The sequence below is a fragment of the Rissa tridactyla genome, chromosome 1 (genome assembly GCF_028500815.1).
Source record: "Rissa tridactyla isolate bRisTri1 chromosome 1, bRisTri1.patW.cur.20221130, whole genome shotgun sequence".
Classification (NCBI taxonomy): domain Eukaryota; kingdom Metazoa; phylum Chordata; class Aves; order Charadriiformes; family Laridae; genus Rissa; species Rissa tridactyla.
Window position 1 is genome coordinate 177483250 of NC_071466.1, and position 12936 is coordinate 177496185.

Genomic DNA, 12936 nt, shown 5'->3' on the forward strand with positions numbered 1-12936 from the left:
TATGTATAAATATGGCAGAGTCTTAGAGAAGAAAAAGCTAGCACTTTACCATTTAAAGAAAAATAAGAAATTAAGAAGTAGAAGCCGTGGCAATCAGCTGATGAAAACTAGCTAAGTGCCTAAACAGGCACTTCAACATGGCTGTGTAACGCAAACTGTCAGCTCCCTTTTCAGATTCCCATAGTGTACCACAATATCAAATAGGGAAGCTGCATAGCTCACGAGTTGTGCTTTGTGCAAGGTAAATTTGGGACTTGAAAGACTAAGAGGAAAAAGAACGTATTTAATGAATCCTTAAAACCTAAATAATCACCATTTTTGTGTACTTAAAAAGCAGAGATGAGTAGGACCAAAACTGAGATGTAAAAAATGAGATGCAGTGTATTTGTGGAAAAGAGGAGCTGAAGCAAAGCCATTCTGCTTTAAGCATCCTAATGGGTTTGACAAGAGGAGTATAGTGTTGCTTGGCTTGCTGCTGATTTGGCAGCCTCTGTCTCTTCACTGCATTTTTCACGTGTGCCCTTCGTTTGTTTCTTTTTTTTTTTTTTCCTTTTGTATCTTACTCATCAGAATGTGAGGTAAAAGGCTGTTACTGCAACACTCTTGTTCCAACCAGCTAATGCTAACCAGCTTTCACAGAGAACATAATCCTTACACAAACACCTTAACTCATGAAGGAAGAGGGTCCAGTGCGACGTAGGTTTTCTTCATGTGCTGGGATTTCATCTGTGTTTGCTCCAAGAGCTGATGGCCGAAAACTTGTCCGGAATGCTTCATTTGGAGGATATAACGAGCTCTCTCCTGCTTTACCAGGTTTGTTTTGGTCTTGCATTTCTTAAGATCTATGGAAGAGAATATAATTTCCTCCTCAGTTTTTCAGCTTGAATAAAAATAATGTACTGAGATGTTGGTAGAAATTAGAAAGAACAATGCTTGTATGCATTTAGATAACGACTCTTTGTAGTAGCAAGATTTGCAGATAGGCAATTGAGTAAGTTAACTTACACCACGGCAAATCTCTCTTTAAAAGGCATTTGTGTATTTGGTACCGACTGAAATATTTGTTTTGGTTGCTTGGGCTTTTATGAGCGAAGTTCTGTGATGTGGTTTATAAACGCCTTCCTCCCTCATACTTTCTGCTCCCCCGCACACAATGGACTTGCTTTAAAATAGTAAGGTACAGCAGAAGGTTTTAATTTAGCTGTAGCTACTGTAGAAGCTGCATGTTTGTCATCAGTGGCTTGACATAAAATTACAAGATAGAATGAGTTAGGGCTAACAGCATAGCCTTGCTAAACTCTGTAGTGCATAATTTTTAAGACATCTAACATCAGAAAGGGCTTGAACCTCCTTTTGCTCAGATTTGTTGTCTCCTGAAAATCAGTACTGGAATATTGAAATGAATTACTCGTCTTTCATTGTCCATAATGTGCACTTCTGATATAGGTACCTGAATTTCAGCAATGTATTTCAGGAAACTTTGATGCTTGAAAATGTGTTACAAGGTCACCTCTTCCTGAAAGAGGACATTGTAGAAATTGCACATTCTTACCAGAATTACCCTGTATGTGTGATTTGTCTTGTTCATGCGCACATATGCACTTTGTTACATAGTCCCATGGGGCCAGAATGCTGGAGGGGGGGAAGTAAAATAGTTTTCGCTTTTTATTGTATGCCTTCTGCAGAATGGCTCACTGAATTTGTAAGCCCTGGCTCTGAAGCCATGGAAAAGAGTTGGGATGTGGAGTATAGGGGAGGTGGCAGGCTGGAGATTGGGGAGCTCTCTGCATCACTGGCAGGTGCTGCCTTGCAGAATCACTGGAGCAGCATGTTCAGCCTCAGGCAGGTGGGGGCAGTTGCTTGGGACACCACATTCTATTAAACTTCATTTTTTACCCTGTAACATTTCCTTTCACTCTGCTTCAGGAAACGATTAGCTTTCTACCAAGAATCTAATACTGAATTTTATTCAAGCTGCTCAGGAAATAGAGATCTCGAAGCTTGAAAGCATGGAGTTGGCAACTAGGCAGATCCTCCCGATCTTTAAAATAAATGCGTGTTGTCTGGTAATTACTGAAACAAAAACGAATTCATTTCTTATTTGCCTTCTTCCTGTATAGCGTTCTACATTAAAGCTGATCACTGTTCATAAATGGACAATGAATGACTTCTTAGTATGCAGAACAAATGGGAAACAGTTTGTAATGAAAAAAATCAAGTGTAAATATATAATTAAAAAATGTTTTATCATTTGGAATCTTCCATATATATGAAGAATTTAAACAATATTAATGTTGAAAGGTATAATCTTTCAGTTTGGTTTAAGCAAAGATTAGTTATTGCCTGTCTAAAAGGCAAGTATAGTTACAGTGAGGATAATCTTTGGTTATTATTGTTTATTTTATATGATGTTAGCAAAAGAAAACATGACCATGAGAAAATACGCAAAAGGACTTTGCTTGCTTTTCTGGTTACTTCAGTTTCAAAATCCATGGAGGAATCTGAATTAGTTAATATGGGATTGTATTCTTAAAACTGGTTGTCAGCAAGCTTTTGAAAGTCAGTTAAAAAAGCCTATTGTCTCCTGTGTTCAATTTGTTTAAAAGATATTTTTTTTCCTGCTGTGTTTATTATATAACAGCAGTATTATATCGCCCACTAGGTATAGCTCATAGTTCTCCCAGAAGCGTATAGTTTTTCAGCTCAATTATTTGTTCTTCACAACTGCACATGCACACCAGTAATCATATCAGGCCGTTCCTTGCTTTTCTTTTGGAAATCAGTAATATTGTTGCTTGGCTTGCTATTTGTGATCTTTTCATGTGTTGCTTTTTTACCGGTTCTTCTCTTTGTTGGGAAGAAGCCTCCAGTGGACAGTAATTCTTCCTTTTTGGGTAAAATAGATCTGACATTAAAAAGTAACGGTTTTTTTCCTGATTTATTTTTTGCAAGTATCCTAATTGCAGATGGTATTTATCGAGAGGTACAAAAGGAGTATTTGAGATGCAGGAGATGTTATGTGGTTGGTTTTGGTTTTTCCTTTCCCTCAAGATTGATTGAAGGGACAGATTGCGGGTGTGACTTTAAAGAACGATACCTGTGTTATGCTTCAAAATTGAGAGCTTGAGAGCAGCCCTGAAGAAAAGGACTTGGGGGTGCTGGTGGACGACAGGCTCAACATGAGCTGTCAGTGTGCACTAGCAGCCCAGAAAGCCAATCGTATCCTGGGCTGCATCAGGAGAAGCGTGGCCAGCAGGTCGAAGGAGGTGATTCTCCCCCTCTACTCCACTCTCGTGAGACCCCACCTGGAGTACTGTGTCCAATTCTGGAGCCTCTACTACAAGAGAGATATAGACGTGCTGGAACGTGTCCAGAGAAGGGCCACGAGGATGATCAGAGGGCTGGAGCACCTCTCCTATGAGGACAGACTGAGGGAGTTGGGGTGGTTGAGTCTGGAGAAAAGAAGGCTCCGAGGAGACCTTATAGTGGCCTTCCAGTATCTTAAGGGGGCCTACAAGAAAGCTGGTGAGGGACTTTTTTAGGATGTCGGGTAACGGCAGGACTAGAGGGAGTGGATTAAAACTAGAGATGGGACGATTCAGACTGGACGTTAGGAAGAAGTTCTTCACCATAAGGGTGGTGAGACACTGGAATGGGTTGCCCAGAGAGGTGGTGGAAGCCCCATCCCTGGAAGTTTTTAAGGCCAGGCTGGATGGGGCTCTGAGAAACCTGGCCTAGTGGGAGGTGTCCCTGCCCATGGCAGGGGGGTTGGAACTAGATGATCTTTAAGGTCCCTTGCAACCCTAAGAATTCTATGATTCTATGAAATCTCTTAACTGGACAGTTTTGTTTTAAAAAGTACCTTACCACAGACTTTATCCTAAAGATTATTTAATGCTAATCTTACAATATGTATATATATACTCCTCATTTTTTGTCAAAGACGATGTTTTGGCAGATTTTTTTCTTTTGGTATTGACTATGTATTCCAGCTCAGTCTCTAAAGCAGCGCTGTTTGTTACTGTTTCATTGCCATCTTGCCTTTATAGAGTTCTGGTGGTGTGAGTTGCAAACCGTTGTCAGGCTCTTGCATGTTTGAAAGCTCATCATGAGTTTTCACGTAGATTTCCGCCTGCAAATTTTGGAAGGAGTTGCCTAGTGCTCACAGTAGGAATGTACTAATGGACAGTTTCTCTTGGCTTCTAAGGTCACACTGTGAACTGTGACTGACTGCAGTGGGGTTGGGATCAGCTTTCAGAGCCCATGGGGCCTGTGATGGTAAGACAAGGAAGGTCACACTGGGAGAAAGTCTGTTAAGACACAGCGTTGCTCTGAACACAGTCCCTGACGCCCAGAACTGCTTTAGAAGCTAAGGTAGTGAAACTTGTGTTTAAAATAAAAATAAGTTTTTTTTAAAATCTGCAAGTGTCTTAAACATTACTGGGAGCTCAATCTGCAGCTCTGAAGGTTGATTCAAATGGCACTTGCTTGCTGTCTCCTAACTCTGAAGATTGCTTTCAGGATTTTAGGTAGAAAATGGTACACAAATTCAAGAGATTTAATGGAGACGAAGTTACAGAAAGGGACTGCATCTTCAACGCCTGAATTTCTACATTGTGAAATGTGAGCTCAGGTTATCTTGTTAAGGAGTTCCTGATTGAATTACAGGATGGGAAACAACAGGTAAGCTAAAAATGTAAAGCCCCAAACCAATGCTGGTAAACACTGAAAAACTTTAAACACATTCTTTTTATTGGACGCTGCCTCTAGCCTCTCATACCTTGGCAGTCTCTGCTCCAGACACTGATTCAATGACTTTTTATTGTGCAATTTTCAGTACCTCTGGGGTGAACAGAACTACAAAAAGAGCAATAACGCAAAGGTCTTGGCTTTGTTGTTGTCTTTGTCAGAAATCCGTAGAGAAATTTGTTCTTCATAACTGGTAGCAGGAAGGAAGAAACCAGTATTTCTTATAGTTGATTCTGTGAATTATAGTTGTTCTGTTGTTGTTTCCTTGACCAAGTATTTCCATGGCAAAGTGTCCTCAGCTTGGGCCCATATATAGCTGCTTGTGATGTTTCAGTACAGATTTTCCTGCAGGTATTAGTACCAAACTGTTCTTGTTAGAAGACGACTGCTTATGGTATTGAGGTCTCTCCATCTTAATAGAGGCTCCCTGGAAAACGCGCCCTTACAGTAGGTGAGGTTGTGTCTGGATCAGCACCTGAATTACAATTTATTTTTTAACACATGTTTTAGCTCATGGGGAGAAAAGCCATCTGTCTGTGTTCTGAGTGAGATTATCCCTTCTACAGAGAGGGAGGTTACAAGTGGGATGGCATGGCATGTAAAGCTGACAGGTTGGGTTTTCTCACAGACCAAGATGGAGCAGTGCAAGGTGTTCCAGGATCTGCAGCACCCTGACATGTGTTCATTAGCCAACCCCTGCGACAGCCCTTTGGTGTGCGTGTAAGGAAGGGAAGAGTGAGTGTGGTGGCGTGTTTATAAACCAGCAGGCACGCACACCTCTCCAGCTGGAGACACTGGAAGCAAGTTGATGGAATTCAGCTGAACTTTGGCCTTTGTGTCTAATTCTCTGGGACAGAGTAGTTCTTTCTGTTTTCGTTTCTGCTTGGTGATACTGATGACAAGCTTGTTTGTGAAGATAAAACCATATGTTTGTTAGATAAGGGTGTATAAAGCCCTTAAAATTGTGCTTTAGACAGCAAGCTGTGAATTATAGCTTCTCTTCTGTAAGAACAATCCTGACTTAGCAGTTCCTTGTTGATTCCCATCACTAGGGCTTTTGTATGTGCCTATAAATAAATAAGTAAAAACGGGAAAGCCATTAGAAAATTCCTGCAGTACATTTTCAGTGGAACTTGGTTCCTAATAAGGTGTTTATTTTTGTGTATGGGAGTGAGGAGAAAAGCTCATTACTGTGCTTCTGATGTGTATTTGGATGCCTAATACTAGCATTGAATATAGTAACTTCTTAGTGAACTAAGGCAGGTGTGTCCTCTAAGGCTTGAAGCAACTTTTGTTTTGTTTCTGCACCTGATGACTGGTGCTGTAGGAAATGTGTCTTTGTATTTCTTGTTACACAGGAAATGTGGCTTCTGGCCTCTGGATCGTGACATGCCTTTTTGTTTTTTTCCGGATTCCCTAGTACTACAAATCTTCCGCCCGTCTAAGTACTTCTTACCTGCGGTCTAGTGGTCCTCTGCATTATAGGTTTTCATTAGCTGAACAAAGGGTTTCATGAACTGTGCATGGAGGGGCTTCTGTAAAGGCATGTAAAGGTTTCTTTAAAGGCACGTTGGGTTTACTTTGTGTAAATGTAAAATGAAATACCACTGTTTTGCAGTTTATAATTTTAAAAAATATGGTCTTAAAAAAGAATCCCTGAAAAACGTAATAAGTATAAACAAGAAAACCACAAAATACTGATTACCGGACCAAAATTAAGAGGAATCTCGAATTTCTCATGTAACCTGAAGACCAACCTAATGCCTCTCTAACTTAGTGAAACTTCCCAAGATGTGTATTCATCGTAGGTGACTCAGCCCTGGCTAAGAGTTTCTGGGTATTGTAAGGGTGAAGATACTAATTAAAAAAAAAAAAAATCCTACACTGAACAAAGTACTCAACACTGCTACAGAGAGTTAATAAAAATTCTTTTAAAGTTCATAAAGCGTCCCCACACACTCTGCTGAAGAATGTGAAATTAGACTGTTTCTCTGATAAATTTTCTCTTTGTAGAGATCTGAGTATCAATTTTGTTTCATAATTGGGAGCATGTTCAGAGGGAAGCTCCGAAGAGCTTTTGCTGTTTATGCAATTTATCTGCTGAGGTGGTGCCCTCTGGTGGGCTGAAGCTGAGGGTACCACTGTCGGAGTCATGCAAGACTTCTCATCTGCTTGCATTATTGCTGAAATTCATGTATGACTTCATAATTATCTGCCTTCTGTCTTGAGGGCATGAAAATGATGGCATTTTTACTTACTCAATAAATACATTGCACAATTTGTTTTATTCCTGTTTGTAAAAGCTTTACGCAACCACCAATATCTTCAAAGAAAGTGGATCACTGGGATGTCCTGTCTCGTAACCAGAGTAGATTATTTTTTCTTAAGAGGATGCTAGGTTCTTGGTGTATGTTCTATGGCACATAGCAGCTGCGCAGCAGCACTATTGCCAGTTGTGACCTCCCTTTCCATTGTCACCCATATACTGGCTACAGCCATTGGCTCACTGCTTTTTGAATACTGGGAAAGTGTGGAACTTTGTGAGTCACTCGCAGAAGACAAATGTGGGATTTCGACAACTGTTTTAATATAAAATCTTGCAGTTACGTTTATGCAGCGTCAAGTTGAAAGTATAAATTCAAGGGTAATGTAAGCAACCTTTTCCATTTTCTTGCAAAAAACTGATTGGCAATTTTAATTAGTGTTTTAGATTTGCTTTCATGTAGGTGGTATTTAACAATTAGCTCTAGCTACAGAAATAAAAAACAAAAAAGGCTTTATTCTGCTCTGGGCATGCGTGTATGCAGATAGGGGAGAATGAAAAGATAAAAGGACAAAAGTTTGCATACCATATTTATGATTCCTCAGGTTATTGGATCAGGTGCAGCACCATCCAAATACAGTGGACTGTTCTTGACTCGTAGTGGGTATTAAATTAGTTTATATTGTAGTAGCTGGTGTGTTTTCAACTGGTATATATACAGTGATTGAAAATCCAATTTGCTTGCAGCTTTTTGTGCTAAACACAATTTGCAAATTTATTTCAAAGGCTTGCTCATATAAAATGTTAATGTCTTCAAATCATTTGCAACAATGCTGTCTTTTCTTTAAGGTTTTGACAAAGGGAAGGATGATGTGTCACAAAGCAAAGAGGATACAGCACATTCTATGTCAAAAAGCAAGGTAAGGAAAGCAGCCTCCTAATTTGTCTTAAAAATGTCAGTGTGCGAAGGAGTTGTGCATTTTTAATTAAATGCAAATGTGTTTAACTTTCATTGTAGATAATCTTGAAGATTACTCTTCAGATTCAGCAATAGATAAAGGTTAAAGGGAATTTCTTAATATAGTTCTCGGGATGACATCACATGAAAATCTACTGTTCAAATTAGTGAAAATGAAATGTGGAGTCTTCTCACTGTCATCTTGGGGCGGGAAGTTGTCTCGCCATATGTAATGATGGATGGAGGCCAACTCTTGCTATGGAACAGAATTTAGAATCCTTTTAAGCTGTAAGTGAAGATGCTGTTCAGTGAGCTGTAGCAAATCTTCTTATGAGAATGTTAAAAAACCTGTAATTGGAAAAAGTTTAGTTTAATGGCTTAAATTGCCAGAGTAAAATATAGCTAAGTGTAATCTGTTGTGCTGTGTGTTGCAAAGACTTCTGTACACAGAATTCAAGTATAAAGGCCCATTTCGTTAAGGCAATGAGAGTGCAAAGGAAAGCATACTCAGTATAACATTAATCTAGATATAATTGCTGTGCATGTTTATGCTTTCTGGTAGTCTTGATAATAGAAATGGAAAAGGCAGAAGCCAGGCAAATTCATAATCATCATAGTGTAGTTCCAAGATGGAAAAGGCTCACTGAGATGCCATGAAAACCGAGAACGTCCAAAGTGGAGTTGGGAAATGAACACTGCAGTCACCAAAACCTCAGCATCTTGGAGTGGCTAAACTTTAAAAGGAAGAAAGCATAAACTACCTGAGCCAACCAAAAAGAATCTTTTTATGTAGTCATCCCAGGTCTTTTCTCTCCAGAGCTGTGTTTTGTTCTGATCACAATTGTCTACCCAAATAGTTTCCAACAGCATTCTTATTCAGGATAAAATGTTCTGTTCTTCTGGTATTGAAATAGTATGCACATGATGAGACATTTGTGTAAAACGTCATTGTAGTAGCATAGAGAAAAATCTACTACAGCTACACTTTCCTTTCCCAAGTTCTTTTAAATTTGTAGGTTACAGTTATAGAAGCTATCAGGTTTAGGACGTCGTATAGGCTGCTCTGATGCAACCTTCTTTATTTGTTGCCTATTGTGCATGAACATTTTGGTTGGCAAAGGTGCCTGGCATATCAATGCACTGAATTTTTATCTAGTAATGTTGATGTATTTAGGTGTGGAATTCCAGGAAAAAAAAATATTTTCAATTGGGGGTCTCATAAAACAGCTGTCGCTTTCTCTTCAAGACATTAAGATTAAAGAGAAGAGGGAAAAACTGCACTTTGCAGGCGGGGAGGTTGTGTATGGTTTAATCACTGAATGGAGTAGCTAAGTTCACTTGTTTTTCTTATTTAGGCTGGCTATAGGATACAGTTTAAATTACCCAGCTGTGTGGTTTTCTATTTTCTGCTAGGATGTCCATGGTTTTTTAGAGGCAAATGTGATAACAGACACTTAAACAGATTGTCAGTGCGCAGCAGGCGTGGGCTGCTCTGTAGGAGAAGGTGAGGACCTGAGCTTGAGCACAGCTGGCTCCCCAGGGAGATGGGGGAGATGCCGGCTTCTCACCGCTTTCTGGCACAGCTCTTTCCATCGGGCTCTGCGGCAGGGTTAGTACTGCAGTCTCTCAGAGCCGGCCCTGGGCACAGGCAGCCGCAACCCTAGAAGGCAGGGGGATGACTCTAATTTTTCTGTGGTATTTCAGGTGTCAGTGCCTTAAAGAGAAATGTTAAAGAGATATCAAAGGAAAATCAGCTCAACTTAAAGGTTACAGTAGCATTTCCCTGCTTAAATGGTGTCATCAGAACTGCACTGGGGTGAGCAGATTAGTTTCTGCAGCTGATGCTGCAGTTTTATGGTGTGTAGCTAAGCATTTCAAGCGGTTGGTGTCTTATATTTGACTTGGAGTCACAAAACTTTCCGTCTTTCAGCTTTACTGTGTCCTAGAGCCTCACTTGTCAGGGAGACCAATGAAGCACACTTCACCATCCAGCCTGCTTCTGATCAAAATATCTATGTTGGTCCAGAAACCTCTAAGTCATTTTTTACTTGAAAATCAAGTTAATACTGTCTCTTTTAACTCGGATTTATTTCAGACTCTATTCATCATTTATCTCTGACTATCCAATTTGTTTTTTCTGTTCCTTATATTTATTTTTGGTTCTTGTCTGTCTTAAGTCTTTGTGTGCTTTGTCATTACTTTTGTTTGTGTCTTTCTACTATCACAAATGAGACCAAAATTCCTACTTCTCCTAATACATGTTTTTCTTCATCCTTATTTTTACAATTACTGCATGTAGGCCTTGATAAGACTAGTGGTTCCTTTATAACCCACAAATAAACTTCAGGCTGACACAATATGGTAACTATCACAGCTGTGGAGGTAAAGTAGCAGCCCTTCTTTTTAAGTAAGGATGGAAAAGCCGTGATGAGATTTGCCCAGAATCTGGTACTGAATGTAACTTGCTGGGGGTTGCAGTAAGTTCTCTTAAAACGTTTTCTTCTTTTAAATTTTAATCGCATTTACTTTGTGTGTATGTAACACTGAGAAAGTGAATAGCTTAAAAATAGACGCATCGCTTATCTGTCTCGTAATCCATTGGACAGGTAAATATGGACCTTTACTCAGTGTCACATTAGCGAGCTTTAAAACTGAGATACCAAGAAAATTAGATTTTGTACCCCGTGATACTTACTGGTTTGGGGTTTTTATGTGCATGACCTTTAGATTGCATTAGCTTTCTGTTGGTGAGCAACTAGAATATTTATAAATGTTTTACTTAAGGTGCTCCATTATAGCTTGCATAACGAGTTCGTTACCTCTTCTTATGTGACAGTGATAAGCCTTTTCCCCTCTTCTGTTATTACATTTAAAGTACTGTATTTCCTTTAACTTCTAGACAGAGGAATTAAATTTCAAGTTGTATGTTTGTCTTAAAGCTAAATTTTGAGCGTTAAGAACATATGATTAATACAAAATGAAGAGGTTTCCTTCATTTTTCCAAGATTTATATGGAAGTTAGGGAACATTTACTTATCATTGAAATTATTTTGAGATAAAATTACTTTTTACTAGTTATTGCACATACCTTTTTGACACTAGCTATCCAAGTAGAGTCCTGTAAAGTCTTAGTTCTGAATGAAAGGCGTCAAAATAGGATCAAAGTTAAATTGCTTTGTTCCACTGTTAATCTTTAATTTTTAGTTGTTTGGTTTGAGCCACTCGTGTTAAGCAAAAGAGTGCTCAAGTGCACTGTCTTTATTGTTGCAATAAGTTTTCTCAAAACTTGCATATTTTTTGACTGACATTTTATCGTATTCCAAAATAAAAATTCAGTGAATAGACATTGCATTGTAGTCTGAGATTTGAAATGACTAGTCAGAAATGTTAAACATCTTGAGAAGCAGTTTTCGTAAACTGTCCTTGAATTTACACAGTTTAGAAGGCTACATTGATTTTTCTTTTTCCTTATTCTTTTTTTTTTACTAGGCAGTAACTTTGCATCCATCAGGCTTATATTTCAGTGCTTAAAGAAATGCAACTCTTTGTAATTTACCTGAAGTTTATATATAGTGGATACCTACTCAGTGTTCTCTGCCTTGCAAGTAGGAATGACATGATAACTCTGTGATCAATTCTTTTTTTTTTTTTTTTTTTTTTTTAAAAGAGCTCTGTATCCCAAGGTGAATATTTGGTGGCTCTAATTCCCTTTCAACTAGTAGGCAACAGATGCCAAGGAGTAAACTTTGAACCTTATAAGACGTGGGAAGGGAGAAATCATGTGGTGCTGAGGCAGCATATTGTCCTGCCATGAATAGGGACTTGGGTTTCATAAGCAAACCTGAGTCTCGTTTCCCTTTCTGTTGCCACTGTGAGCTTCTCAGAGATGACTTGTGAAGTAATCAGAGCATGGAATTAGGGAGGAAGGAGCAGAACAAGTGCCGTTAATGGTCGGTTGTGCTCTGGTGATTTATAGAGCGCTGAATCCTAGATTGAAGAGGCTGTATTTTCCTTCATGGGTCATGGGGTAAGTGACTCTATAGCAATCCATTCGGAGGAGCTGTCAAGTTATGAATGAAGGCATTGGGATTTGTATGTCATGGGAATGACTTCTGTGATTAAGCATGAGGATTCTCCTAAAACCTTGTCTCTGCTAACATAATGCTTAACTAGTCAAGACTGTGACATATCAAGTAATGGGCTACATGGGCTAAATATTGACTGCATATAGTTCAGCTTCTTCTGGAAGAATCTCAGTCTTCCTTCCCGTAAAACCCTTACAAAAAAAGACTCTATAAATAGGTGGTGAACGGCTCATGTTACAAGTTCTGGTTTGTTTGGTTTGGGTTTGGTGGTTTGTTTTTCTTTTAGTGGGAGAAGCAGTAGAGAAAGGAGTGGGAATGGGAACCTTACAAACATAATTGGGCACTTCAAACACTTTCTAAAGTGCCTGCAACAGTAATATATCCTTGTATCTATCATTGTCGTTTATTTATTATGCATTTTGTGAATTTCAGTCTGAATCCAAGCTTTTCAATGGCTCTGAGAAGGACATTTCTTTATCTTCAAGCAAACTTACAAAAAAAGAATCTCTCAAGGTGAATTAATTTCTAAGTAACTCATCATGAACTATAAATGCATTCACATAGCTTTATCATGTTCTCTAACAAGAAGACAAAAATGCCAAGTACTGATGAATGGAGTATTTATGTACATTCCAAGTACTATGGAATATTTAAGTATTGTGAGAAGTTGTGGTGTTGATTCTCTTCAAATCTTATTGTACTCTTACTTGAGTATGGGCTTCTGTAATGTGGTCCTTAAGATGGCACAAGATTATAGGATAACTCAGAAGATTATACGATAATTCAAGTTGGCAGGGACCTCAGGACATCTACATACAATGAAATGATGAATTGAATTACCAAAGATAGAATTTGCATGCAGTACCTGAGGTTTTTCTACT

General features: G+C 38.9%; 1 protein-coding gene across 9 annotated transcripts in view; it reads left to right on the forward strand.

The window, feature by feature from the left end:
* Positions 1–12936, forward strand: part of OSBPL8 (oxysterol binding protein like 8) — a 100314-nt gene that overhangs the window by 59040 nt on the left and 28338 nt on the right. For 7 of the 9 annotated variants that reach the window (XM_054187955.1, XM_054187951.1, XM_054187953.1 and 4 more), the window contains 2 exons: positions 7862–7932; positions 12488–12568. In XM_054187955.1, coding sequence (XP_054043930.1) covers positions 7862–7932; positions 12488–12568 — 152 coding nt within the window. Of the gene's footprint in view, positions 1–570; positions 814–7861; positions 7933–11749; positions 11998–12487; positions 12569–12936 lie in introns of those variants that run through there. The other 2 variants (XM_054187954.1, XM_054187960.1) reach the window with 2 other exon arrangements.